Raw genomic sequence first — 25722 nt, 5'->3', positions numbered from 1 at the left:
TTCAGTACAGCCAGCTTTTACTGCCAAGCCCTCTACGGCCACACATACGCAAGCGTGGATGTTTGTTTCCCTAGGGACAAGAAGCAGCGGCACATGTGCCGCTGCTACTTGTCCCCAGGGAACGCCTGTGCCATGCACCCTCTGGTGCGCAGCAAGTTACTCCAGGTGGGGTAGGGGAGTCTGAAGCCAGCACTGGGCTGTCCCCAGCAGCCCTACCTGGGATCCGAGGGCTGCAGCAGCAGCGATCCTGCTGCTCAGAGCCTGGCTGGTAGCCACTGTGGCTCCAGCACGCCAGGCTCTGGTTTTGGGTGGCACGCGCTTTCCCTGTGTGCACTGCTCCAATTATTTATTTTTTTTCACACAGGTTTTTTGGATCCCAGGATTTCCGGGGTCAACCCCCACTCCCTTCAGCATGCAGAACACCTGAATGTGCGGTATGTGGTGCTGCAGACTGCACGGCTGCACTTATCTAGACAGCCTACATGTCTTTCAAAGGGGTTGCTATGCCCTGTTCTGTCAGATAAGTGCTACAGCAGGTGTTAGGTGATCTTGTCTGAACGCAAGTGGATCTACCAAGACTGGCTATTCTACTCTGCACTCTCGTATCACATTTATCACTGTAGCATCTGAGCTCCTTCCAGGAGCACGTCAAAGATGCACCTAACCTCTAGTAAGTGTTTGTCCTCTCACCTTCTCCCCAGGGGAGGGGAGAAGGAGCATACACCAGAAACTATATTACATCCTTGCATCTGTTACATACTTGAATGTGTTAATTTACATGAGACAAGGCAGGGTCAAAGACACGTCCCTTCAACATGGAGCAGAAGGTAGGGTCTGCAACCTCTTCCCCTTTTGGTCAGGGGGGAATTCATTCCCCGGTCTGGAACACCCTTCTCCCCACAAAGCCCCATCTCCCATACAGAGAAGCTTTGCTCTTATTGCAGTATGTTCCTTTGTGCCAGAGGAACAGGGCTGTTGACTCCAGTCTGCATCCTGGAGCTTCAGGGGAGCTTTTAGAAACCCTGGGCCCAGAACTTGGAGCACTGGGAAGATAAGGACCCAAGACCCTGACCCCTCTATCCCATGGGAAGCCAGTGCAGAAATCAGAGGAGCCGAAGTGATGCGCCTGTGGTAGCCAGTGCTGCCAAACAGACTTGCTGTATTTTGACTGTCAATACATGTGTTGCTTCAGAAGCCCTGCCGCTGTGCAGTCTGCCTAAACCACTGGGTCCAGACTATGGTAGAGATTCCTGGTGTCCCACAGGGCCATGGTACGTGGTCTGCAGGTGGTTCACAAACAGAACTGGACCATGCATGCCATCACAGTGCTTTCAGTTCAAAGTAGGTTGATAAGGGTGTGAGACATCAAAGACAGAGTGATCCAATGATCCAAAGAGTTTGGGAGCCACTGACCTAGACCACAGGGTCTTCAGGAGCAGAAACCTGGTCTTTCTGCTGAAAGTTGTAAGGGGAAGAGGAGCAGGAGACAGATCAGTCTGAATGGGCCCTGCATACATATTCTTCCTCTGAGCATCTGCTCTCTGCCAGTGACACATGGGATACTAGGCTAGATGGACCTGTGGGCTGACCCAATAGGGCCACTCTTGTGGTCTTCATGCATGCCTTCCCCTTAAAATACCCAGACACTGTTGGCCCCTCTGAGTTATTTGTTTGCAGTCTGTATTAAAAGCCTGGAGAACCTGCAAAAGTGACCTGGCCTTGGAAAGTCTTGATATTTGTCACTGGGTGGGCGATTATGCCTCTCTATGGCACCTTTGAGCTTCCTATTCCCTTGCCAGGTGAGACAATGCAGCAAAAAAAGACCTGAATGGAACCGGAGACTCTCCCCTGAGCCTGGATAGCAAAGGAGTTTGGGTAAAGGACACTGCTAATTTAGCCAGGCCTGTCCCTTTGCTGCCCCACACAATTCAGTTTAAAATAGGATGATGCATGCTTGTCATCCCCATGATGGATAGCTTCACTGAAAACGGATACCTGCCAATCTGAAAGACAGCTGACAGAATTGAAAAACAGGTCACATTTTAGGCCAAATCATTTGACACCATCTCTATTAGACAACATCAGACAGATAATTCTCTGCAAAGAGAAAAACATTTCTTGTGTGGTTTCACCCCCTTCAAGTAAGTGCAATACCCCTAATTAGGATCTGCAACTGCCTCCTTCATACAACACTTCTATCACTTTGTAAATACATCAGTTTGGCCCTCTTCTCTCGAGCCTTGAATTTGAATTCCTGGGTAGCGCTAATCAATAGGATTAGATGTTTAGTCACAGTGGGCAATTCATCTTTACTACCAAGGGTGATTTCTTAGTCAATAAAAGACGCATCAATAATCTGTGCTGTTCAGGGACAGCTGGTCTAAGAATAAACGGAACAAGCATAATTTTATTTCAAAACCTGACTCTAGCCTCAAAGTGGCAATTACCATTAGTAAATTGATGGGAAAATGCAATTTGTTTACTAACAAGGTCCAACTGACAGAAGTATCTAAGCCTGTTTGCTAAGATTCTTTGCAGCAGGAATTCATTCAGGAAAATAAAACTACTTTGTTCCCCTCCAGTGCCTTTCAGCCAGGCATCTGAAAAAAAAGCTTTCTGAGCATTAGTTAAGTTTTATGACCCATCCCCCCAAGGAGCTAGGTAAAAGATAAATGAGGAGATCACTTTTAACCAGTACCAAGAAGACACCGCATCTGGAGTGTGACAACAGCCGCTCAACAGAAATACTGCCCAATGGTTAGGGGAAAAGCAAGCAGCACTGTATAATTATGAAACCAGAGGGGCAGGGGATCGGCTTGACTATTAAAGTAATCACTTATAGAAGTATAAAAAAAATGGGGGAGAGGGGAAGTGCTGGAAGGACCCTCAGGAGGGCATCTAGTCCAACATCCTGCTCAAGAAGGGATGACCCTAGTCCAAACCAGACAAGCCAATCATGTCTAATGAGCACTTAAACTTCCAGTGATGGAGACTCTACCACCTCCCGAGGGAACAGCTTTTCCTAATATCCAACCTAAATCTCTATTGTTGCAATTTCTGCTCATTTTGTCCTGTCCCTTGTGGCTATAGAGAACAACTGGACACTGCCCTTTTTAAAACAAGGCCCCACCCCCCTTCTCTCCAAACTAAAGGGGCCCAAACTTTCCAATCTTTCCCTGCATGTCCTATTTCCTAGGCCTCCAATTGCTTTCTTTGGTGTCTCTGAACTCTTTTGGACTTCTCCAGGTCTTTCCTGGAGCATGTTGTCCACAGCTGGACACAGCACTCCAGGAGCAGGTATGCAGGAGAATAAAAACACCGATGGGTTCTTCATAACTACAAGCAATCAAGAGCTAGCCTCTACATCTAATCCCAGAGGTGGCCTCACCGTGGCACACTGCAAGAAGAATGGTATCTCCCAGTGAAAATGGATGCATCTCTTCCTGGAGTACCTTGGGTTTTCCTTGGAGGTCTCCCTCAGTCTGACCTAACTTGAAAGAACTTGCATGTTTTGATGGGAACATGTTTTACAGGTGGGGGAACAGAGGCACATGGTGGCTGACGCACCCAAGGTCACTTAATACCGCAATGGCAGAGCAAAGAGCTAAATCCAGGTCTCCCAAGCCTGATACTGATGCCCTTATACTGTCCCTTCTCTCCTCTCAGTATCTCAGAGTTTCCAGGTCACAGCAATTATAACGAAGTTGAGATCCACTGATCGGCAGCATCAAGGCCAGTCACGTTCCCTTTTGCAGCACTTCCTAACTGTCAACTGCAGACAGAATATAGCAGGCAGCAGGAAAGTGACAGATATAGGCATGTCTGAGTATATCGGTTTAAACGGTTTCAAAAAGCACTATGTGGCAGATGCACTTCTGGCCAGAATCTATATGGCAACGCCAAAAGCAGTGATGCAGAGATGGGAAAGGCAGCTGCAAAGCCAAATGACTGCTTCTTGGGTTGAATACCAAACAGCTGCCCTCTGCCCTGGCTGGGCACACAGCGCTCCAGCTCTGGGAGCTTCAATCAGCACAGGAAAACTGTGGAACTGGGGGGTTGTCATAAGCACAGTACAAAAGATCTGCCCATTTGGACAGAGGTACGTTTGCTTCCAGGAGCCATTTTTACCACCATGTTCCCACACAGCCACAAGCTCTGGTTGATAGATTGTCACCTAAACAAGTTGACATAACCAGCACAAGCACTGCTGTCCAACGTGTAGTAACAAAAGCAGACACACCCCAGCATCATACTCCAACTCCATAGGTAAACACTAGGATCCTACCCCACAGCCTAACTAGCACCTTGTGACTACACTAGTCTCACCAGCTGCATACAATACTGTTGCTCAGTAAAGTGTAGCTAACCCCTCCCACCCCAAACCATCACAATTCAATGCCTACTTCTAATCTCATCTAGATATGTCCACATACACAATAAAGGAGGGACACTATATGAACACCCAGTAATAAGAACCTGAATTTTCTGTTCTTCTCCAAAAGCCATGACAACAGCATCTTCAAAAACCCAGTCCTCAGCTATGATCTGTTCTTCAAACACAACTCAGCAGCTTGCAAGTGATTTGCAACCCGAGTGTTTGAACCTTTTTGGCTCCACCCACTTCTCCTTTCTTCAGTTTTACATGTTATTGAGGTACAGAACCAGCTTCCTGGTTCAAGTCTCAGAAGCCAAATGCACTTCAATCCCATCTGCATGTGGCTGGGAACTACTAAGGTAACCATATCACAGTTCACATCTGGCAGACCCACTTGATTCAGCCATGCATCAAGACAGCCAGCACTGGACAAAGCCAGGCTTCTTGTTTAAACCCATTCTCCATGCATTAACAACACCTACAAACAAATCAGCCACTCTTGATCTTCTCCAGACCCACCACACACTGTATTCACACCAGCTGCGAACAAGCCTGTTCAAACATAAGGCAGAGCCGAACCGTTGCCAGACTGAGTAAATGAACCCAAGGGTATTTCTTCGCTACAGGAGGAGATGGCTCGCATAAAGGAGTTGTTTGTCTGATCAGTCCCTGACAACTCTTTTTGACAGAACCCTTTTGGCGTGTCCTTGCGATCTTGATTGTGTCAATGGATTCTGATGCTCCCAAAAAGACTTCTCCCACAGGCAGGGCCTCACCTATTTCATAGCCAAAGAATTCATCCCTCAAAGCAAAATTGTGCTTCAGAAATGAAGGGGCTTTTAAAAAAGTATATATTTCTAGCCCTTAGAGATGTAAAGAAAACCTTTACAACACATATGGACTGAGGCTGCATACAGTGCGAACAAGCACTCTCAGGTGAGAACTGCCCTATTCATTTCAACAAGGCGTTGACTCTGAAACCCAAGGATGACAGCAACACTGTCAACCCTGGTGGCTCTCTCTCATCATTTCAACAGAAACTTCCAGCTAAGATTTTTACTCCACAGTCACAAAATTATAATTCCACAGGGGCTAATGCATCAAGGTTATTTTCGTACTTAAGAAAAACCTCTTTCAGAATACATCTGAAACTGCTGAAGAAGTCTCACTCGACTCCCCCAGAGAGTAGGGACTTTGGGGTAAAATTTAGATCCAGCTTCTCATGGGGCACATGGCATCTTGCCTATACACCAGCCCGGCAGAGAAAAGCAGAAACCCTTGGGAAATTACTAGCTGTAAGGCTTGTGGCTTCTTACCAAATCAGCTGCATCCAAGACATGGTTCCTGGTGCTGCGGGCAACCAGTACAACCATGCCCAGCAAGACACTCAGGGTAGTTCAGCATGGGCGGCCTGCCAGATTCCACCTGACTTTGTTTCAATGCTTCTGTATCAGAAAGACACAGCCCTCCCTATGCAGCCTGCTACCCACCTGGGGACATGCCCTGCAACCAAGACTGTGGAATAAGCAAGCAAAGAGCCTAGCTTACAGGGAATCCCTCCAACATATCATGCTGTGCCACATTCCACCTGGAACAGCAGTCTGGAAGTTGTGTGGTACATTTAAATAGGTAGCCAGACAACAGACACGAGTTTGGTTTGGATAGGGATAATCTTGCCTCAGGAAGAGGGTTGGACTAGATGACCTCTGGAGGTCCCTTCCAGCACTTCTCTATGATTCTAGATTCTGTGATTAATCAAACTCCTCACCATATGCCTCACTCACATCTCAGTCCCTGAACTTAAGGAGCTCTCAGGACATGAGCTAGGTGGCCAGCCATGGGCTAGTCTCCAGAGAAAATGGCATGCCTCACATAAAGCATCAGCCTTGCACCAGCTTCTTGTATGTACATGTCACCTTAAAAGCTGCACAGATTTACTGTCCAACTGTAAAATAGAGAGGCACTTTCCTATTGCTATTTGTTCAATGCTGGCCAACTGTACAAAATTTCATCTGGCCTTTAACATTTGCAAGTGGCCTTGTTCACACACAGTTGCAATGTGAGAAGGACCAGTCTAACCCATCTGTTACAAGTACCTTACATTAATCCATCTCACCTACCAACCCTGCTGCAGTACCATCACCCCGGAGTCCACAAACACAAGCAACAGCTCATCTGTCAAGGAAATAAAACCAATTTAGATCACAGCCCACTTGCTGTACAGTAGCCAAACTGGGCACCCACCTTTCTAGCACTTAACCCAACCCATGCCATCATGTACCAGCAACAAAATTAACTGACAAGAATTTCTCACACAATCCCGGATGTTTGTCCAAGAGCGAGGAGGTCCCAGCTGCTATTTTCTAACTGTTGTTGGCCCTACAGGATGCAGCCTCAGCTTCTAGCAGAAGTTTCATCATAACATGCCACCAAGAGAATCCCATTACTAGCGTAATGTCCACACACAACTTACAGCCCCCCTTCCTCTTCCTGGATGAAACTGGCAGTGTCAAGCTGTGGAGAGTTAATTATATTTCAGTGTGATATTATAATGTGTGGGCATGAAAAAAGTCTACTACACATCTACCAGGCCAGAGGTTGACACAAAAAAGTAGCTACCACCCAACAAGTTCCCCTAGCAACTCCTCCAAAGCCACTATGAGGCAGTAACCAAGACTGCCCAGGATCCAGTTATCAGTTTCACCTACAGGACTCTTAAGTCTCATTAATACCACTCTACTACTTCGCAAGCAAAACCCTAAGCAAAAAGATCACTGGAGTGTCTTCAGGATCCGGAAGACAACACTGCATTGTATCACACCTAGGAGGTTTTCTTCATCACCAACCAAGCTAGAGAGTTGATTTTATTTTTGAATGAGCATTTCAATTCTGCAGGAATAGCTCTCTCAGGCTCTCATTCTCTCCCCAGGAAAGCTTCTGTTTGATACTAAGGAATGCATTTTCCTAAGCTCTCAAAATACATACGTTAAATTAAGAAGGAGAAAGGTTCCTGACATTCTGCACCCAACAGAATATGCCATCACAACGGATTTCAGATTTCTTAACTGCTGCTGCAGAATGCATCACCCGCAGCCACATGGCAATCATTTCTAATCCATCCAGCTCATCAAGCATGTGAGGAGAATGTTGCAAGATTTCTGGGTGCCATCAGAGGAGCAGAAGGAGAAAGTTTACAGAGAAACGTATTGACAGCAAAAAGAGCAGGAGTCAAAGGTGACTAGGAGATCTCTGCTCAGCTCTTCACAGATGCTCACACGTTCTCTGTCCCCTACAGCATATACTGACCCATGCCATAGGAAAGCTGACTCTTAGAGGAGGGTACTAGGTGGCTCCACAGCTCAGGGAGGGGGTGTCACCTGGGGTTTACCCTGCAAATTATCAGCACTGAGGGCTCAAGGGATGGTGGGATCAGTCAGGAGCTTTATCTTTTGGGCAGGAGTTGGGTTTGGTGGTAGGAATGAACAGGCCTCTGGGTCTCCAACTCCTGTAGCTGACCTTACTGAAGATGCTCGAGGAGCCTGAGGAACAGGGTCCCTGGGTCTGCCTGTGGCCAGAAGACTCCCCCATGAGGGCACCAAGAACAATGGGGATCACTGGAAGTGGAGGGTGCAGGGGGTCTCCCTGTGGGGGTGGCCTCTCACAGGAGGCTACAAGTTGGAAAACCTGGAGACCCCTAAGGCTACAGGGGCCCTGAGGGGACAGGGAGAACGCTAGGGTCGCTGCTGCAGGGGGATGCTGAAGGCACCAGGAAACAGACTATCCCTGGCAGCAATAGGCCAGGGACCAGTCCCAGTGCCTGGAGGTGTGGGGAGCCCCCAGTGCCAGGGGGCAAGCCCTGCATCCCCTTGCCCCCACAGCATGAAGGTGGGGCACTGCTTTTGAGGAAGATATGGAGGCATTGGATCCCAGGGCTGGGGCAGGGATAGGGAAGGGGGGTAGGCATGGACAGGAGGGGCATCATCCTCAGACTGCCCCCCAAGCATGGGGTGCTCCGGCTCCCAGCCCCTACAAGGGAGAGAGGGCTTCCAGCCTGGGGGAGGGGCCCGATCCTGGACCAGAGTGATCCTGGGATGAAGGGAAGGAGAAAAGGGCCCTGATCCTGGGGTGGGCAGGAGGACAGGAAGGCCCTGATTTTGGGGTGAGGGGAGGGGAGGAGAGGGAAGGGCCCCACTCCTGGGATGGAGAAGGGATGGCCCTGCTCCCGGGGTGAGGGCCCCGATCCTGGGATGAAGGGGAAGGCCCGATCCTGGCCCGAGGGCCCGGATCCGGAGATGGAGGGCGGAGGGGAAGGCCCCAGTGCGGGGGAGGCGGGCCGGGCGGGGAAGGGGCGGCTCACCGTGTGGTTGGCGCCCCACATGAGGACGCTGAGCAGCGGCTCGGAGGCCCGGAACAGCTTCACCTTTTGGCACACGAAGTGCTTCTTCTTGGTCTTGGTCTTGCTGGCGCTGAGCGCGGCCCCCAGCGCCGCCGCGGCGCCACCGCCCCCCGCCGCGCCCCCCGCGCAGTTGGCGGCCATGGCGGCCCCGGCCCGGCCCGGCAGCGCCCCCTGCTAGCGCCGCCACATGGTCCCGTCCGCCCGAGCGCGCGGTGGTCCCGTCCGGTCCGGCCCCGGGATCCGCCTGCCCCTATCACTGCCCCGTGGTTCGGTCCGACCCTGCTGTAGCCCCCCCTCCCGCAATGGTTCCGTCCTCGCGAGCTGCTGTCCCGCCCCCCCGCTCTCGTCCCCGCGGTAGTTCACTCCGCCGCTGAGGAGGAGCCGGTCGAGCCCGCTCCGGCGCCTACACTAAGGAGGCGCCAAGATGGCGGAAGCCTGAGGAGGGGAGGAACGTACCATTCGGCCGAGGACAGGGGTGCTCACGAGGAGAAGGGGGCGGGGTAGGCAGCTCTAAGGGAGAATCCGAACGGGGCTTGCTCGGGGTGATTTTACATGCGGCGGGCGTCACAACCATCCAAAAAGCGAGGCGAGGGGGGGCGCCCGGTGAGACGAAGCCGCCCGGGGGAAGAGGCAGCAAACAGACCACCCCTCCTGCAGCATGCCGTGATGGTCACGCCCATCAGGCGTGACGTACGTACGAAGCTCCGCCCCGCCTCGGCAGAGCCAATAAGGAGCGAGGCGCCTGGAATTATGAATGGGTTGGTGGCGGCGCCAGGCGCAGGTCCTTAAAGGAGACTCTGCAGGCAGGGGCGGCTCGGCCCTAGCAGCCGCTCTTGTTGCTCCAGGCAGTCGCGGGCGTCAGAAGGGAAGCGTTGGCTGTGCATCTGTCCGAGCATTGTCCTGCAGGGAGGGACGGGCTGGTTGTAGCCGGCTATCTCCCATGACTATTTAATGGCAGGGCCTGGCTGTCTGCCTTACCTGTGCAAGCACTGAACGCAGCAGCTGGCAACTTGTGCCTGTAAACCAGGCCTGTAATTGTTATACGACTCTTAAATTACTATTTATCTTTCTACTGACTTTTTCAGAGACTTTGCAGCTATTGTTCAGGTGATGGGGGCAACCACCAACTAGAAGAGGAGCATGCATATAGGAACAAGCCACGCAAAGTTTAATACAAGCCACTGTTGTCACACCCTAGGTGAAAGGTTTACGTGGAGATAGCGAAGGGAAGAAGCAAGAAATAATGTGCTGTGTGTAGTATGTGGATTTCTTTAAAAAAAAAAAAAAAATTAAAAAAATATTTTCCATGCAGATTCTGGCTCCCATTTGTACACCCGTTAGAACAGAGTCCTGATGGAGTTTTGTAAGGCAGCCTATCCTGAGAGTGTTTGAATGCAGTCTGCAAAAATCATCAGGTAAGGTTGCTGACAAGAATATGAAGTCGAATTGTTCACCCTTTTTATATGAATTGAGGGCCGCTCGACTTCAAATTGTACCCACCCAACCAGCAACAATGCTTGTTGCACTGCCCCTTTAGGTAAGGGAACAAATTAAATTGAATTATATAATCCCAACAGTGCAAAATTGTAGTTACTTACTGAGGTAGGATGAACGTGGGGAGGAGCATTTTTATTATTTTCTCAAGGAGCTGTAACATATTGCAGTGACAGGTCATTGGTCCCAGGTCTTTTCACTACAAATAGAGTTTGACTCTCTTACAACACCACAAGAGAGAGGTTAAATAGAACAGTTAAAAACAGTATTTTAAAAAACAACAATGTAGGCTGATATAGATATCTCTGCATACACACATTCCCTTGTGATACAAAATCCCAGAGAAACATTTAGTGCATCACCTACAACTTGTTCATTTTTCTTTTCACTCAAGTCTCTTCCTAGCTGACATGTCATTCAAGCCTGTAAGCAACTGAAACAACTAATCTGTATGTATCTTGTAAATTCTGGCTGCAATTAACTCTGGACACTCTCCTTACCCATTTGCAAACTAGGGACGTTGAACACTGACCAAGCAACTTTTTATCAGTCTGCCACTCATGTAACTTCACAGAAGTCTGTGGATTAACTTCACAGATGAATCTGTCCTGCTGATTTTAAAAGTACTGATAAAATAGATCCTTTCTTAGTCATACAAAAAGTTAGGACAATTTGTCCAATGTAATAAGTCATTACACCACCAGTTCATGTCTGGTGATAACAGCATTAAAAACGGCCACTGGTTTAGATGGAGAACAGGAAAAGAGATCTGACAACACTAATGCAAAGATTCGGAATAACTCCAGCTAAAGGTTTGCTGCAATTTCAAACTCAAGTTACAAATACATTCACAATGCTAGAAGGCCAAATATGACATACAGAAATCCAGCTCTTGCCAGGATGGCAATTGCTGTTGCAAGTATGTGTAGGTTGTTGGAGAATTCCTTTCTACATGGAGCAGCTCCCTTTTGAGGAAGAAGCACCCACTGAACGGTTCTAAAAAGAAGTCCTAGTGAACCAGCACATGGACAGAGGGAGAGGAAGGTTCATCTCTGCATAAAGTTCTTTTCCAGGGCAGCTGGTGTTCTCTGGATTGAGTGGATGTTGCGTTTGACTCGATCTTCCACAGAGGAAGTGGCTGCACTCTCTAGTTTTAGGTGGCTGCAGAAAAATTGAACCAGAAAGAAGATGAGCATATCCTTCCCAAATTCACCACCTTTTTAGTAGACTTCCATGACTTCTGGGCTCACATGCCTGAACTAAACTAAAATAGGAAACCAGCTGCTGCTTCCTATTGCAGTCTGTGCTGGAAAAATTGAATGGTTACATTTTAGCCTGCAGCAGACTAAATACCATATTCAGGGTCAGTGTTTCTATGTATACATTTTAAATGACTCTCTAGTACTCCTCAACCTTCCAAATATAGCTAACTGTTAATTACTAATGCATCTGTCACGGGGGATTCAGCTGCTTTCTGAGAGGCGTACAGGAGGGAAAAGCAATCTGTCCCTGAAACGAGGGCAGCACTCCTCTGGGAACTAGAATGCCATAGCTCGCATTGTAAGTTGCTAAGTTAGCTACAGACAAGGAGAAGAGATAAATGTGATGGCTGACTTCTTGCTTTTAAAACTCCAGCCATACTATTAAAAGACAACCGGTGCTCATCCTTCGCCCTCAAGTAACACAAAAACACACAATCTGTTAAGTCAACTTGTCTGAGTGGGGAGGGAACTACCCTCCTCTAGTAAGATCTGATTGTGAAATAAGGGACTCTAGGTTAGTTTCAAGTCACTTTGCACCCTCCCAATTCTGGGGCATTACAGAAGCTTGGCCCTTGGCAGGATGCATACAATCTTGGGTTGCTGACTAAGTTATGGCAGGCTCCTTAAACTACACCAGGTCCTTTGGCCCTATATTTGACCCCGCTCACAATGTCTGTGGAGCTTAAGAAATCAGCTTCTAGAGCTGTCCTCTTCAGATTCTCAACAGAGAAAACCTTTCCTTAGCTAGATCTTGAGTGTTTTAAGCTTTACACCGCTCAGACTCTCTAACCCAGCATAAAGAGGCTGGAGTAGGGACAAAGGATCTAACCCCTTGTTTACAGATGTGCTTTTCTCACAATACCTCTTTCCCCCAGGATCTCTAGTCATTTATCTAGTTCAGGGTCCAATCATACAAACCTCTATACACGGATTCCCAGTGGTGTTCGTGAAAGTCTGGGCCCATACTTTGTAGGTCCTGAAGTCAAGACCTTTCTTTATCTGTTTACCTCCTCCCTGCCACTTCTCTGTTGCTACGCAAATTATTGACTTCAGCACCACTGTCCGATCTAAAGGATGAAACAGCCACGACCATACTCACTTTCTCTTTTTTTTTTTTTTTTTGGAAGTAGATTAAAATTTTACTGTATGAAGTAGAAGAGGATGATAGAAATGGAAGTCTCTTAGTTTCAGTCTACTCCCAAACCCATGCCTGCAGCCAGTTCAGGACACCTGTTCTACAGTAGGTTTGTCTATTCTGACTGTAGAGGTCCCAGACACTAGGACTTCTACCCATTCCCTTGAAAACTATAGCTTGTAGTTAAACTTGAACAGAGGAAAGGAATAGCAAGACACTCACTGCAGGAATTTTCCGTCTCGGGAGTCAAGTTTCTGCAGCTCTCGTTCCCGCTCCTCCTCTTTTCGATGTTTCCTGATGTTGTTTGCCCTCTCTTCTTCCCGCCACTTGGCGTTTTCCATCATTTCCTGACGCTTGCGTTCTAGCTCATCTGCAGAGATCCTTCTGTTCACCAAGGAAGGAATAGCACTGGGAATTATGATCTATTTGTTCCTCCCCTGCTCCCAACTTGCATCTCCTATTCCCTGACCACAGTCCAGAAGTTATTTATGGGAAGTGTGGTCTAAGTGCTTATTAACACAATACCGTAATAGAAGAACCTCCACATTTGCTAAAGTTCTCATGTACTGCCATTTAAGAAGGCACTTCCTATCTTGGAGGAAAGAGACTGGCAACACAGCCACCCATGTCTGGAGTTCTCTCACACTGGCTTTTTGGCCTTCAAATTCTGGCAGGCCTTTCCGACATCTTTCCCTCAGGTCCTGATAACCAAGACACAGTGTGCATGCTTGACTGCTTTGCTATGTTGTGTCTCTAGCAAGAAGATATTTTTCCTTTTCTCAATGGTTGGTAATTGATTGGTAAGACAATGCCTGCAGGATCATCACATTATCCTGATTACAGTGAAACCGAATACTTCCAGCTATCACTCTGTAGGAAGAAGACATCAGCTTCATGTTACCCTCATGTGTTGGTGCAAGATATTTGAAGAACTGGTACCTGGGAAGCCATATGCATTTGTTTAGGAAGAAGTCTAAGGTGTTAAAACACATACTCAGAAGTGTCATGCACTTACTGATTCGGAACCACCTTCCTGACTTGCTGGACCTCTGGGACATTGTGCTAGTTAATATTGTTATTTCCTTGCATCACTCATGCCTTAACATTTTACCATCACTTCAGGAAGCTTTTTTATGAATGCATCACTCACACAGGATTTTACCTACTTAGTATACCCTGAAGCATGCTGTCGGTGGTATGCTTTCTTCGGGGAAGGGCTTCTAGTTCTTCCCTTTTCCTTCCAATCCACTTTGGTGCTATGCCTGTAACCCAGGGGAACACATTTTTAACAACCAAACTGCATGATATTAATATACAAGAAGCTTCTTTCTCTATTAACCATGAATATTAACCACAAAAAACTAAAGCTGGAGATGAATCTGAAATTACAAACGTTCACATAATTTTGGGACCATTATCTGTCATTTTTCAAAGGACTGAATGTTTTTAAAAACGAATACTGACACACAATATTTAGTTTTGTACATTTTTTTAAATTTTCATCCAACTTAAATCCTTAAATCAGCAGAAAATAAGATAATTCGTATCTGAGCTTTACCCACTTTTAAAGATGGTATAATATTCTGCAATAAGAAAATTTTCATCAATCCATGTTTTCCAAACCATTTTTACAGTACTGAAACTTGTTAAAAAGCAGCAACACAGTATTCATCTTCACACAGTTTTAAAGCAAGGCTGTCCAAATGGCAGCCTGGCCCATGAGTGGTTAAATTATGACCATGGGGCTGTCAGAGCTGCTGTGTCAGTGGGATGAGCACCCCAGGGGGTGGGGGTTAACATCACCACAGCTCACCTCATCACAGAATTTCTGGGTTGAGATTTTTCCTACTGGGACCTTGGCAGTGGGGCAAGCAGTGGAAGGTTGTCAACACGCAAGAGTTTAACATTGGTGCTGCTCATCCTGCCAGAGGTGAGTCACATGGCCCATGAGAAGCTCCATGATCCAGATATGGTCTACCAACCCAAATAAACTGAACAGCCCTGTTTTAAAGAGGCACCATCAGTTCTAAGGTCATGTACTTTTTTTTTTTTTTCCTTTTTAAACAAATAGCCCCCAAAAGGACCATAGCTGAAGGAGAAAGAAAATATTTCACCAATTTTTTTGTACATTTTTATTATACTGTATACAGTTAATTTCACCATTTCCCCCCATTGACCTTTGGCATATTTTTTGGGTTGTTATTTTCCTCATCTTTCACAGTGACAAAAAGAGAAAAAGGTTTTAAAGAACAGGAAAATGTGATGGTAAAAAAACCACATAAAGTGGCAGTGAGCTGGGGGCAGAGTGAGTCTAGAAATTATTATTACACACACGCTATTCTGTCAACTTGGAAGCGGAAGTCATTTTTTAAACAATTGATCAGACATTATCCTGCCCCCAGGGTATATATATCAATCATGCAGTTTTGTACTGCTGCATATCACCACTGTACCTAAGTACACTTCATATAAAACCAATAGACTTCGAGGAGTCTCCGGCATTTTTAGGGTGACAACTCAGCCTGCAATTTTTGGTTATTTGTTATTAATTTACTCTTATGCTTAGAAGGTATCTGAGAGACTCTCACACTGACAACTTCCTTATGGTGCTACAGAATTTCTCTCCTCCAAATATTTTGACCAAAAAGTTACAGAGGGAGGAAGTTGATGGCTTGCTGTCTTTTAGCTACCCCCTGGCCCACTCACTTTTGCAATAGAGAGAATACAAGGATTTTCAATAAAATTGGTTCATCCCCAGCTTTATTTGTGCCTCAAGATATTTTTACAATAGCAATAAGATTTGTCCCTTGATGGTGGGATATAAAGCCAAGTATTTGTAGTTCCATCTTGTTTGAATCTCAAGTTATTAGGATAAAGTGAAGTTAGAAACTGGTGCTACAGGAATATTATAATGGTGTTACAAAGAGATGGGTAGGGCAATAGGAGAAATTTTGCAGCTGAGAATATAACTAATTTCTGAAAACTCATTCCCTGAAAGCAGCCCTGGGTATCCTTTATTCTGATCTTTCCATAGGTAGGATTCCACACTCACTGTTTACTGTGTCTAGATGGAGATCTTGACCTCTGGTGCCCAGACTCCTCTTCCCAAGTACTCTTCTTGCTAGTGTGTCTCTGAGGAGATCGGGATTGGCTCCTTGACCTGGAACGGTCTCGGTGTTTGTGGGGTGCCCTCTCCTGGCCAGCAACTGGAGAGCTCTGAGACCTGTGATTTTGGTCAGGATCTTTAAACTGGAATTAGAAAGATAGCATCATTTGAGAGAAAGTCGTTTAAAGCACCACAGTCATGAGCACCCATGGACAATGCTGATTAGCCAGAAAGATACATTAATATTCTCTCCATGTTTTAATTCTATGTGTATGATGCAGAAGCAAATGGTACTGCCTTCATCCTTTTCTTTCCACAACTGATATTATTCACAAAAAGATCCATCTGTTTTATATTGTACTGCAGAGGTTTTAGACATTAACTAAACATTTCTGTAATGCCTTTTATCCCAGGAAACTCGCAACTACACACACAGCGCTTCACCAATGGAACTGGTTCTAGTGTGGAGGATAGTGGCTACACAGATCAGTATATGAGGGGAATTCGTAGCCAAAAAGATGGGAACAAATCCTGCTCTTATGTAAAATGCAGTTAGAATTTCTGCATCCACCAAAGGGAGATAAACACACATTAAGGCCTTTTCTGGAAGACAAGGAATGAAAGCATGGACTCATTGAAATGAATAGGGGTTTTTAATGGGACCTATAATTCAACCAATATGCATAAATAACATATAATTAGAATAGATGTATGATCCTACAAACAGCTGACTTAACTATATAGGAAGGACAAAATTCCTGCCAGGGTTTAAATCTCTGTTTTCAATGACACTGGCAGGTTCAACTCTGAAGCTTAGTCCATTACGTCAGCTTCTCCTCAAAACCCATTCTCTGGAGTCCAAAATTGCCATCCAGCCCCAGTGACATGTTTTTTCCAAGAACTACCTGAGGACACAGAACAGAGGAATGAGGAATAAGTGCCTACCTGTAAACCATACCCTGGGACTTTATGACCAACCGATTCCCAAGAAGAACTTTCCATCTTCCTTTGGGATCTGTAGAGGGAAAAATAAATAAATAAAATCAAGTACTATCTTCGGAGTGGAAAAAAACCTAAGAATTTGATTTGCATGGGAGCGCAACATGTCCATATATACTGCCCAGGCTTTTACACCCTGGAGAAGTCACACTAGATTTGCTTTATCTTTCAAGCAAGGATTGCATTCAATGAGCTGATGTTGCAGCATAATTCTGTTGTCTTGCGAGACAGACAGATACCTAATTATTACTACACAGTAACCATTACCTTTCAGAATTTCAGTCATTCTAAATGTATTTGTATAGAGTACAATTCCTCAATTTGTTTTTTCTCTATAGGAAAAATTCCTCAGAATCATGTTTTTACACTGTAATTAAATTTAGTCAATGGTATTAGTTGTTGACATTCCACCCTCACAAATTGCCAAGTTACTGCTAGCAAATATAGTTAGTAATATATTATTATTATTATTATTGCACCACAAAATGGTCAGAGTGATTTACAAAGGCAGAATAAGGTTTCCCTGTCCAAATCGCTTTATAAAATAAAGTGAAGGTGAACGAGACAGAAGACTAAAGTTCAGGGATGAGAAGGCTGGGTTGGGTGAGACCACTGATGAAGAGAAAGGGAGTCATAAAAGCAAGGTTTAAAAAGGGATTTGAGAGGAGGCAGCAATTGCAAGATCAGAAGAAAATTATTCTAAGTGTAATGTCAGGATAAGAAATTCACAACTGAGAACAGCAGTGGGTAGATGGGAGTAAAAAGGGAGGAGGACTGGAAAAAGCATAGAAAGTGACAGTGAAGATACAGATAGGCAAAACTGTGCAGGGCTTTGAATCAAAGGTGAAACAGCTTGAATTTGAGACAGTAGAAGTAAAGGTACAGTTCAGGGAGTTACAAGACGAGGCAATAGGATCAGAGTGCTAGGGAAAGAGGAGATCTTCAGCAACAGCATTTCATATAGCCATTTTAATGCTGTGCTAATATGATGCATCATCATTTTGGACCTTGCATTAAAAAAAAGACTGTGGGGGGGGATTGAAATATACCAACTACTTTGTTAAAATAAGTCCTCAGGAATAAGGATCAGGTTGTTGATAAAGATCAGCTCTGCGCAAACACAGTCAGCTGGAGCATTTCAGAGACCTGTGAACTCTCCCTATTTCTATACAATACACAAACTCAGGATCTAGGCAATAGACCTGTGCAAAGCAGCTAGTATTCACTTTGGATTTGGCCAATTTGTGGGACAGTGATTCGATTTGATGATTCAAATCACTATCCCAAATTGATTCAGCAGAATCACCCAGGCCTATCCCCCACCCACTCCAGCTCTTTGAAAAAAAAAAAACCAAACCCCAACTCACCAGGTGCTGCTGAGTAGGGCGGGGGCGATCCCTGCTGCCCCCACTGCCCAACACCACATGGGGGGCTCTTTCACAAGCCCCCCCAAAGCCCCAAGGCCACTGCAGGAGCCAGTGAATCCAGGGGGGGAGGGGAGGATTCGGGGTTTTATTTCTTAAAGGCTGGAGCTTGGGTGGGCAGGGCAGCCGTGGGGAGTCAGGGCTTTTTTTTAAAAGCACCGGGAGCTGGGGCAGGTGGGGCAGCCGTGGTGGGGCTGAGGAAGCAGGCAGGGGTCCCCCCATAGTCCCCTGCCCCCTCCTCCAGGCCCCCCTCCTCCCCCGCCCCTTACTTACCAGCACAGAGTCTGGCTCCAGCTCCCTGCTGCAGCAAGCGGGGACTGCCCGAATCATCAAACCTCTCCAAATCTTTTCCTTTTTATTGGTCCCATGATTCAATTCGGATTTAGAGATTCGGGCACCGAATTGGGCCGAATCTCCTCTGAACTGAATCAGCACCCAAAGCTTTGCAGAGCCCTACTAGGCAGAGATTTTTTAAATATAATCCCAAGACATACTTTGCTCTGCTATGCTCATCATCACCGATGGAACTTTCACTACTGGAACTTCGATGTCTGTGTTTTTTGTGCTTCTTTTTCTTTTCTTTCTTCTTCTTTTTCTCTTTTTTTTCCAAACTGCTTTGCAGCTACAATGCAAAAAAATCCAAATTCAGGACCAATCCCTACTGTTTGCACATTCTGTCAGTTACTATTATAGGACAGGGAGCACTATGCAGATATAAGGTCTCACATGGAAAGGTTTTCAGGATAACATTTTTTACAAACACTCATAAGGGCTGACAAGGAAGGAGGACTTGTCATGAAACCTCACTGAATCCTTCAAGTACTTGGCAGGAGAATAAAAAAAAATTAAATTATTTTCTGCAACAGCATGACAAAGAGGAGAGAGGAGAAGATGAAAATGAATGACATGTTTCAGGTAAGGTCCTTACTGGGAGATTACAATATGAAAGATTCACAGGAACTGAAATTCTCTTATTCTTCTCCAAAAAAACCAAGGGAATAGGAACCAGTTCCTTTCTCTAAAGAGTGTTCACTCTAGGGGTGCACCTATAGAGATTTTTGGGGCCAATACCAATAGTCAATTTTTAAGAAGGCATATTGGCCAATACTGATCCAATTTCCAATACGCAGCTTGGCAGTTCAAAAAGTAGCATCCGGCTGATAAGTCTGTTGTAGTGGAAGAGAAGGGGCATTGGGGGTGCAGATTAAGGCCCCTGTGGTGAGGGAGTGGGGCTGGGGCAGGAGCTGCTCATCTGGGGAGGGGCTCCCGCTGCTGCGCACACCCCAGGAGGGCATGGGGGGGGGGGGTGCCCCCGGATCTGCACAGGGCAGAGGGGGCTGCTGCTGTGGGCTGGGGCCAGGGCCAGGGCAGCACTGGGTTCTTCCCGGTGTTGGTTGGGCTGGGCTGCGCTGGGAGGGGGAGTTTGGAAGGGCTGCAGCCACCCCAACCCCCACTTCCAGTGCTGCTGCCCACCCCACCCTGAGCACAGCCCAGTCCAGCCACCGCCAGGAAGAGCCCCACGCAGCCCCGGTCCCAGCCGGCAGCAGCTGTCCATTCCACCCTGCACACAGAACCGGGGGGCATATGGCCCCCATGACCTCCCTGGGTGTGCGAAGCAGCGGGAGCCATCCCCCACCCCCTCAGACGAATTGCAGCTCTATCTCACACCCTCCCCGGCCCCAGCTGGGCAGCGCCTGCCCCAAATCCAGCCCCAGCCCCACTCCCTCCCTCACTGCAGAGGCCTTGATCTCCCCCCACCATGCCCCACAACAGACTTACCAGCTGCATGCAGCTCTCCATGTTGCTGGGCTGTGCTCCTCACTGTCTATCTGCTGCACTGTGGCTGCACGCATGCACAGGGCACTTATCGGCCACATCAGGCCAATTTCCAATACAGTCAATTTTCTTTTCTCAGTGCCAATCTGATATCTGACCTCTAGTTCACTCTGACCCACAGTAATGTTCTCCCTCAAGTCAATGCAAATTTTGCTTCTGTTTTCTGTTAAAGAGTAGTAAGCAATACATACCAGTTCTTTGATTTTCTTCATTTTTACAGGATTATTTAAAACTTCTCTTTTTTTCTCTTCCTCTCTTTTCCTAAAGAGGGGAAAGAGAGGCATTAGTATTTGCCTTTTTGATATTACTGGTTTTTAGAAACTTCACACAAAGCATTCATCTAACTTTCAATCCTGAAAATGCCTATCCACATGCAGAACTGGAGTTTACAGCAAGTTCTCACATGCTGTAAACGTAGAAATAACTGTATGATCAACTTTGTCGGCTTCTTAAAACATGAGCTGCTGAACATCAAAGTCAATCAACAATCAGTTAGTCCGCTGTATATTTACACCTCTGCTCCATGACATCCAGCCTATTGAACTGACCTGCCCATTTACTGTTTATCCTGATAACTGTTCTGGAGACTACCTGTATGCTCAAAAAGGTTGAAAAGCCACACACATACTGCAACCAAGCAATTGTACAGTGCTACCCACAGAGAGCAAACATGACCCAAATACATGGAATGATCAATGCACAGCTTGAAGCCTATGGTCTAATGATACCTTTGTAAGCATTACTGTGATTACCAGTCATGAAAATATGCAGCCTCTTTTACACTCCAGCCACAGTATTTAATTTTATGCAACACTTATACAATTATTCTACAGGTAGCTCCAGAGCGAGATGTAAAATTACAACCTAGTAAAAAACAGTCTATTTTTCCACAGATACACTTAGAATTTACACATTCTTATTAGAGGGCACCAACTGCTTGAAATGCTGGGCTAAAAAGTGGGCAGCACAATGCCTCTGAGGCCCCTATCCTGCAGATAGGAAAGTATATCACTTTATATGCATGTGAGTGCTTGTACAGAGGCTAAAGAGACTATACAAAAGTAATGGCATGCTTACAGATTTGCAAGACTTGGCTCTTATCCTGATAAGCAAATAATATTTATAAACTGAAAATCAAAGATATGGGACATATATACATCCAGTCCACGTAGGTGTGGGTTGGAGCCGGAACCAAAGATATTAACTTCAGTTTGTTTAGAAACCTTACGTCAAATTGTGCCTCATTCAAATTGTCTTGCTTCAAAGAACAGAGAAAATAAAAAGAACAATCACAGAATCCAGCAACAATCACAGAAGCCACCCCAAGACCTGCAGATGTAAGTATTCTGGACAGTTGTAAAAGTATACAAGGGCCTAAACCAGGTCTCTACTGTCCTGTCAAACCACGGAGTAAATGACAATTTCTGCCCCAGAGAGCTTACAGTCAAGAGAACACACAAGGGAATGAGACTGACATGAAGGTAAAGGGAACAGGGGGCTGACAAACATAACAGGATTCTTGGACACGAGTGCACTGGGTGTGGTACTCAGTGAACTTACAGCAGTGATAACTTGCTCACTGTTGTCTACCACCACTACCAATTCTGTGTTTAGTACCTTATCATGAAAAGTGGATCCTCACGGATTTTGTTTGCTATGTCTAGGACAGAGTTGGCACCTGTGGGGGCAAAAATGGAGCCTGGGAGAAGCCCTGTCTCAGAGGAACAACCTGCATCCTTGTCTTCTGTTTTCTCAAAGACGTATTTATCCACAGGGCGGCCCATCAGATACTCCTCTCTGTTTACCATGCCCCCAGGACCCTGGTACATCCACTCCAACTTCTCTTCTCTTCTCCTTTTAGGAACAAATTGTTATAGGGTGTTAGTTTTAAATACGAGTGAAAACTGTTTAGCCTCAGCAGACAGTACTCCTGCCTTTCGCCCTGACCCTGCAAAATTGTAACCTGGTGTTTAACTTTATATGCAGTGAATAATCACACTGACTTCAACAGAACAATTTACAGGCTGGACCCAGGCATGCAGGCTCATGTGGTTTGTGGAACTGCAAACCTCTTTGCAGCACCATAAACCACACACTTTGCAAGTTAAACTGTGCGCGCTGCTAATTTGCAGCAACAGGGCAAAATTTGCTACTGCAATTTCCCAATAACAAAAAGTCCCTGAAAATAAAAAAGCAGCACAAAGCACACCAAAGTGACATTCGCAAGGACAAATATGGAGTCTAGGGCTACTTGCTCCCCCGTCTCCATGCGCTTGGAGCCCCTACAATGAGGCACCCTGCACCCCAGCAAGCCGCTTCCTGGCTGGCTGGGGTGCAGTGAACCTTGAGACAGGGAAGCAAGCAGCCCTGGGTTGGCTGCTCCCATCTCCACATGCCTCAGTGTGGGGGCCCTGCTAAGAGGCTCCTGTGCTGAGGCATTCTGTGCCCCAGCCAGCTACTCCCCAGAGGGCTGGAGTGCAGGATGCCTCAGTGCAGAGGATCTGCAGCATGTCAAGACAGGGGAGCAGGCAGCCCTGGGCAGCCTGCTTCCCCCTCTCCACCTGCTGCTCTGGCTGCCTGGGGCACAGGGTACCTCAGCATGGCTGCTTGCCAGCTACCCCTGCACTTAGGCACCCTGTGCCCCAGTCAACCCCCTCTGCAGCACACAGAGCAGCAGGACAGTGTGTCCTGCAAAGTGCATGGGCAGGGGCATGCACTGCAGCATAAAGTAGCAGCACACATTTGTTCTGCTACTATTTGTGCTTCTGCAAACACATGCCCCTTCTCGTGTGGACATGGTCACAGGGTGCAACATTAGGCACTCGCATAAGTCTTCATAAGATAAGGGCTTTGGAATAACATGGGAAAAGCCTATTGGGGACCATCATTTTAAGGAATAATTCTACATATCATCCTTCTAGCTTTTATGCATTCCTGAATAACACCCATCTTTCTTTTTGGAGACAGTTCTACAGTCCAACTGATCCCATCACTAGGAATAAACTTCCATAGCAAGATAAATGCCACAGCCAAAGGTACCTAGACTGTTCTAGTTCAGAGGTGGCCCATGTGTGGCCTGGGTCCCAAGTGGCATGAGCAGCCTCTGTATCTGGTACAAGACAGACCAGAAAGGGGACAGGCAGAACAGTGGCAGATTGAACAGGGATTACAGGGCAGGGAGTAGAAAACAGAGCAGCAGACAGTGCAAGGGAAGGGGATCAGAGTGGCACTCAGGGAGGGCATGGCGCTTAATTTGCGGCACATCTGCCAAAAAGGTTGATTCTGATTGTTCTAGTCCAATAAATACCAAAGGAAAGAGTAATTGTTTGCCTATTATTATGAGTCTTTTGTTCTTTTTCATGGCACCACGTCTTTATAACATAACAAACAAGAAAATTAGCTACAAGCTGAACTTTGGTAGTTGTAAATAAAGTCCTAAAAGAAATGTCCCCCCATTCAGAAATTTCTCCCATGAAATAAAACACAGGATTTGCCCCCAGGGATGAAACTTTGTGTACAGATTAAAACACAAAGCTCTGCCGCAGGAATGCTTACCTGACTGTTCCCATGTCCTCTGCATAGCGCTGCATCTCTTCCCGGGCTCGCTCCTCCTGCAGCTCCCGCTGCAACTCCTCAATCTTCTTCCGCTCAGCTTCATGTTTCTGTTCAGCCTTCCACACCTTCTCCACATTGCGCAGGGTCTGAGGGTGCCAGCTCTTCTTCAGATTCTACATAGATTGGGAACCCAGAAAGTCTTCTTTTACTAGGGAATGTCTTTTGAATGCTATGCCCCTAAACCCTTGCCATGTCCATAAACCCTTTCAGTGAAAGGGAATGCAAAGTTCTTAAAGGAGCCCCAAGAGGGTGAACGAAAGGCACACTGTTGGGACAAACGTCATATTTAAAAGAATCTTTCCCTGCATACATTCACAGTACTTCAGTGTATCAATATTGAAAGCAGGTTACTGAGATAATTTAGGGACCACTGCTGCATTTCTCACATGCTCAGCCTCTTTACCATCACCAAGACCTGCAATTATGCAAAGGATGCAAGACCAGAACCTCATCTTCCACTCATTAAGCTGTTACTTTGCACACACACTACCAACACACCAAGTAATAATCAACAACAACAAAAGCACAAGGCAGCTCCCCCTTTACCACTTGCAAAGCCTCTAGCAAACAGGATAGAGCTGAGGCTCAAATATTTTGTGGGGAAGGGGTAGATTTGGAGATACAACCTTAACTTAAAGTTTCTTTGCCTTCTAACCCTTGAACTTTGTAAAACAGCTGTCTTGTGGATCTCTTTAAGAACCTGACGTATATTGTGTGTTTGTATGCACACAAATGTTTTGGGGGGAAGGAGGGAATAGAGCAGTGGCTCTCCAACTTTTCAAACTCAAGACAGCCCTCGTTAGACTCAAGGCCCCCCTCAGCAAATGCCTGTTCTGAGTTCTCACTCGTTAAGCACAGAAAAATTAGAAAGTGATTCTCCCATGGCCAAGCACTTAGAAAAACCACAGCACAGCAGAAGGCTTTGGACACCATGGATTCCTACTGGGCATCTCTGGGTTCATCATCCCATGAATCATGTTTGCACACCTAACATGACTTCTGCTGCATTGGTGCCCTGTGGCACCCCTGAAGGGATCTCAAGGAGATAACTCTGCATGGTGCCCAATGGCATCCCCCAAAGAGATCTTGAGGAGATAACTGCATGGTGCCCCACAGTACCCCTGAAGGGATCTCGAAGGGATAACTGTGCATGGCGCCCCAACAATACCCCTGAAGGGATCTCAGGGGCCTGCTGCTGCGAGGCACCCCACAAACCCCCCGAAGGGATCTTGAGGGGCTAACTCTGTATGGTGCCCATGGCACCCCCAAAGAGATCTCAAGGGGCTGCTGCTGTGTGGCACCCCACCACACCCCTGAAGGGATCCCAGGTGCCTGGGGCCCCTCGGCTTAGCGAAACTGGGGCAGGGAGCACGAGCGCCACTCGTCTCGGCCAGAGGCTGCCTGGTGCCAGGCAGGGCCCCGCACACAAGTGGCTGCAACCCCTGCCCGGGGGGGGGCCACCACCCCAGCACGACGCCGGGAGCCTTCCCCTGCGCCGGCCCACGGGACAAAACAACTGCCGGGGGCAGGGCCTGGGGCTGCCGGCTCCCCTCGACAGCGGGGAAGCCGCCTCCCAGCCTCTGCGGCCAGCCCCAGGCGAGACAGAGATAGAGACAGGCCCCGCCACCCCCGGCCCCGCACCAGGTCTCCTCCCCCCATGGCGGCGGCGGCGGCGGCGGCGCGGCTCCTTCCTCTCTCAGCCCCGCTCCAGGCCGGCGCCGGTCAATGGCGTCACTGCCCCGCGCCAAGGGCAGGCGGGCGGAGCCAAGTGTTCCGGCTCTGGGCAAGGGTGTCTGCGCTTGGCCCCGGCGGATGCTGCGGAGGGGCTGCCGTGCCGCGCGGGTGTCAGCTCCTCCCCATGTCGCGCTCCTCTTCAACTCTGCTTTAGAAACCCTGCAGGTTTTCATTATCCTTCCTTGAATCCCACTCCGCTTCAGCCTTTCATGGCAGCAAGGCCCACAAATTACCTCTGTATTGTGTGGGGAAAAATCTGCTAATTTTAGTGTGATTCTGCTATTGTGCAATTCTCACCTGTAACAGGTTCATAGCTATTAGGGGTTGGAAGGCGCAGGTGACTGGT

General features: G+C 47.1%; 2 protein-coding genes across 5 annotated transcripts in view; both read right to left on the bottom strand.

The window, feature by feature from the left end:
* Positions 1–10454, bottom strand: part of PIP4K2B (phosphatidylinositol-5-phosphate 4-kinase type 2 beta) — a 41101-nt gene extending 30647 nt beyond the window's left edge. The window contains exon 1 of one of the 3 annotated variants that reach the window (XM_059727008.1): positions 10370–10454. Coding sequence is in view for 2 of the 3 variants with exons in the window: in XM_006259706.4 (XP_006259768.2) it covers positions 8733–8912 (180 nt within the window). In the remaining variant the exon portion in view is untranslated. Of the gene's footprint in view, positions 1–8732; positions 9005–9227; positions 9396–10369 lie in introns of those variants that run through there. The other 2 variants (XM_014603627.3, XM_006259706.4) reach the window with 2 other exon arrangements.
* Positions 10382–25388, bottom strand: CWC25 (CWC25 spliceosome associated protein homolog). Of its 2 annotated transcripts, XM_006259704.4 has the most exons (10): positions 25284–25388; positions 23583–23755; positions 21645–21881; positions 20219–20288; positions 18686–18813; positions 16714–16783; positions 15715–15911; positions 13829–13924; positions 12885–13046; positions 10382–11426 (listed from the first exon to the last, which is right to left on the bottom strand). In XM_006259704.4, the coding sequence occupies exons 1-10, from the start codon at positions 25299–25301 to the stop codon at positions 11312–11314; spliced, it is 1266 nt and encodes a 421-aa protein (XP_006259766.1). In that variant the 5' UTR covers positions 25302–25388; the 3' UTR covers positions 10382–11311. The 2 variants fall into 2 exon arrangements, with proteins under 2 accessions (XP_006259766.1, XP_059582992.1); XM_059727009.1 differs by lacking the exon at positions 21645–21881.
* Between the last annotated feature and the right edge of the window lie 334 nt (positions 25389–25722).

The sequence above is a fragment of the Alligator mississippiensis genome, chromosome 4, assembly GCF_030867095.1.
Source record: "Alligator mississippiensis isolate rAllMis1 chromosome 4, rAllMis1, whole genome shotgun sequence".
Lineage (NCBI taxonomy): Eukaryota > Metazoa > Chordata > Crocodylia > Alligatoridae > Alligator > Alligator mississippiensis.
Note: the sequence above shows the minus strand (reverse complement) of the source record. Positions and strands in the feature narration are given on the sequence as shown.

Coding starts and splice junctions, on each gene's coding strand:
- CWC25 (XM_006259704.4), bottom strand. Junction 13,925..15,714: donor CCATCTAGACACAGTAAACA/GTGAGTGTGGAA, acceptor CCTGGGTTACAG/GCATAGCACCAAAGTGGATT. Junction 13,047..13,828: donor CATGCTTCAGGGTATACTAA/GTAGGTAAAATC, acceptor CTTGGTGAACAG/AAGGATCTCTGCAGATGAGC.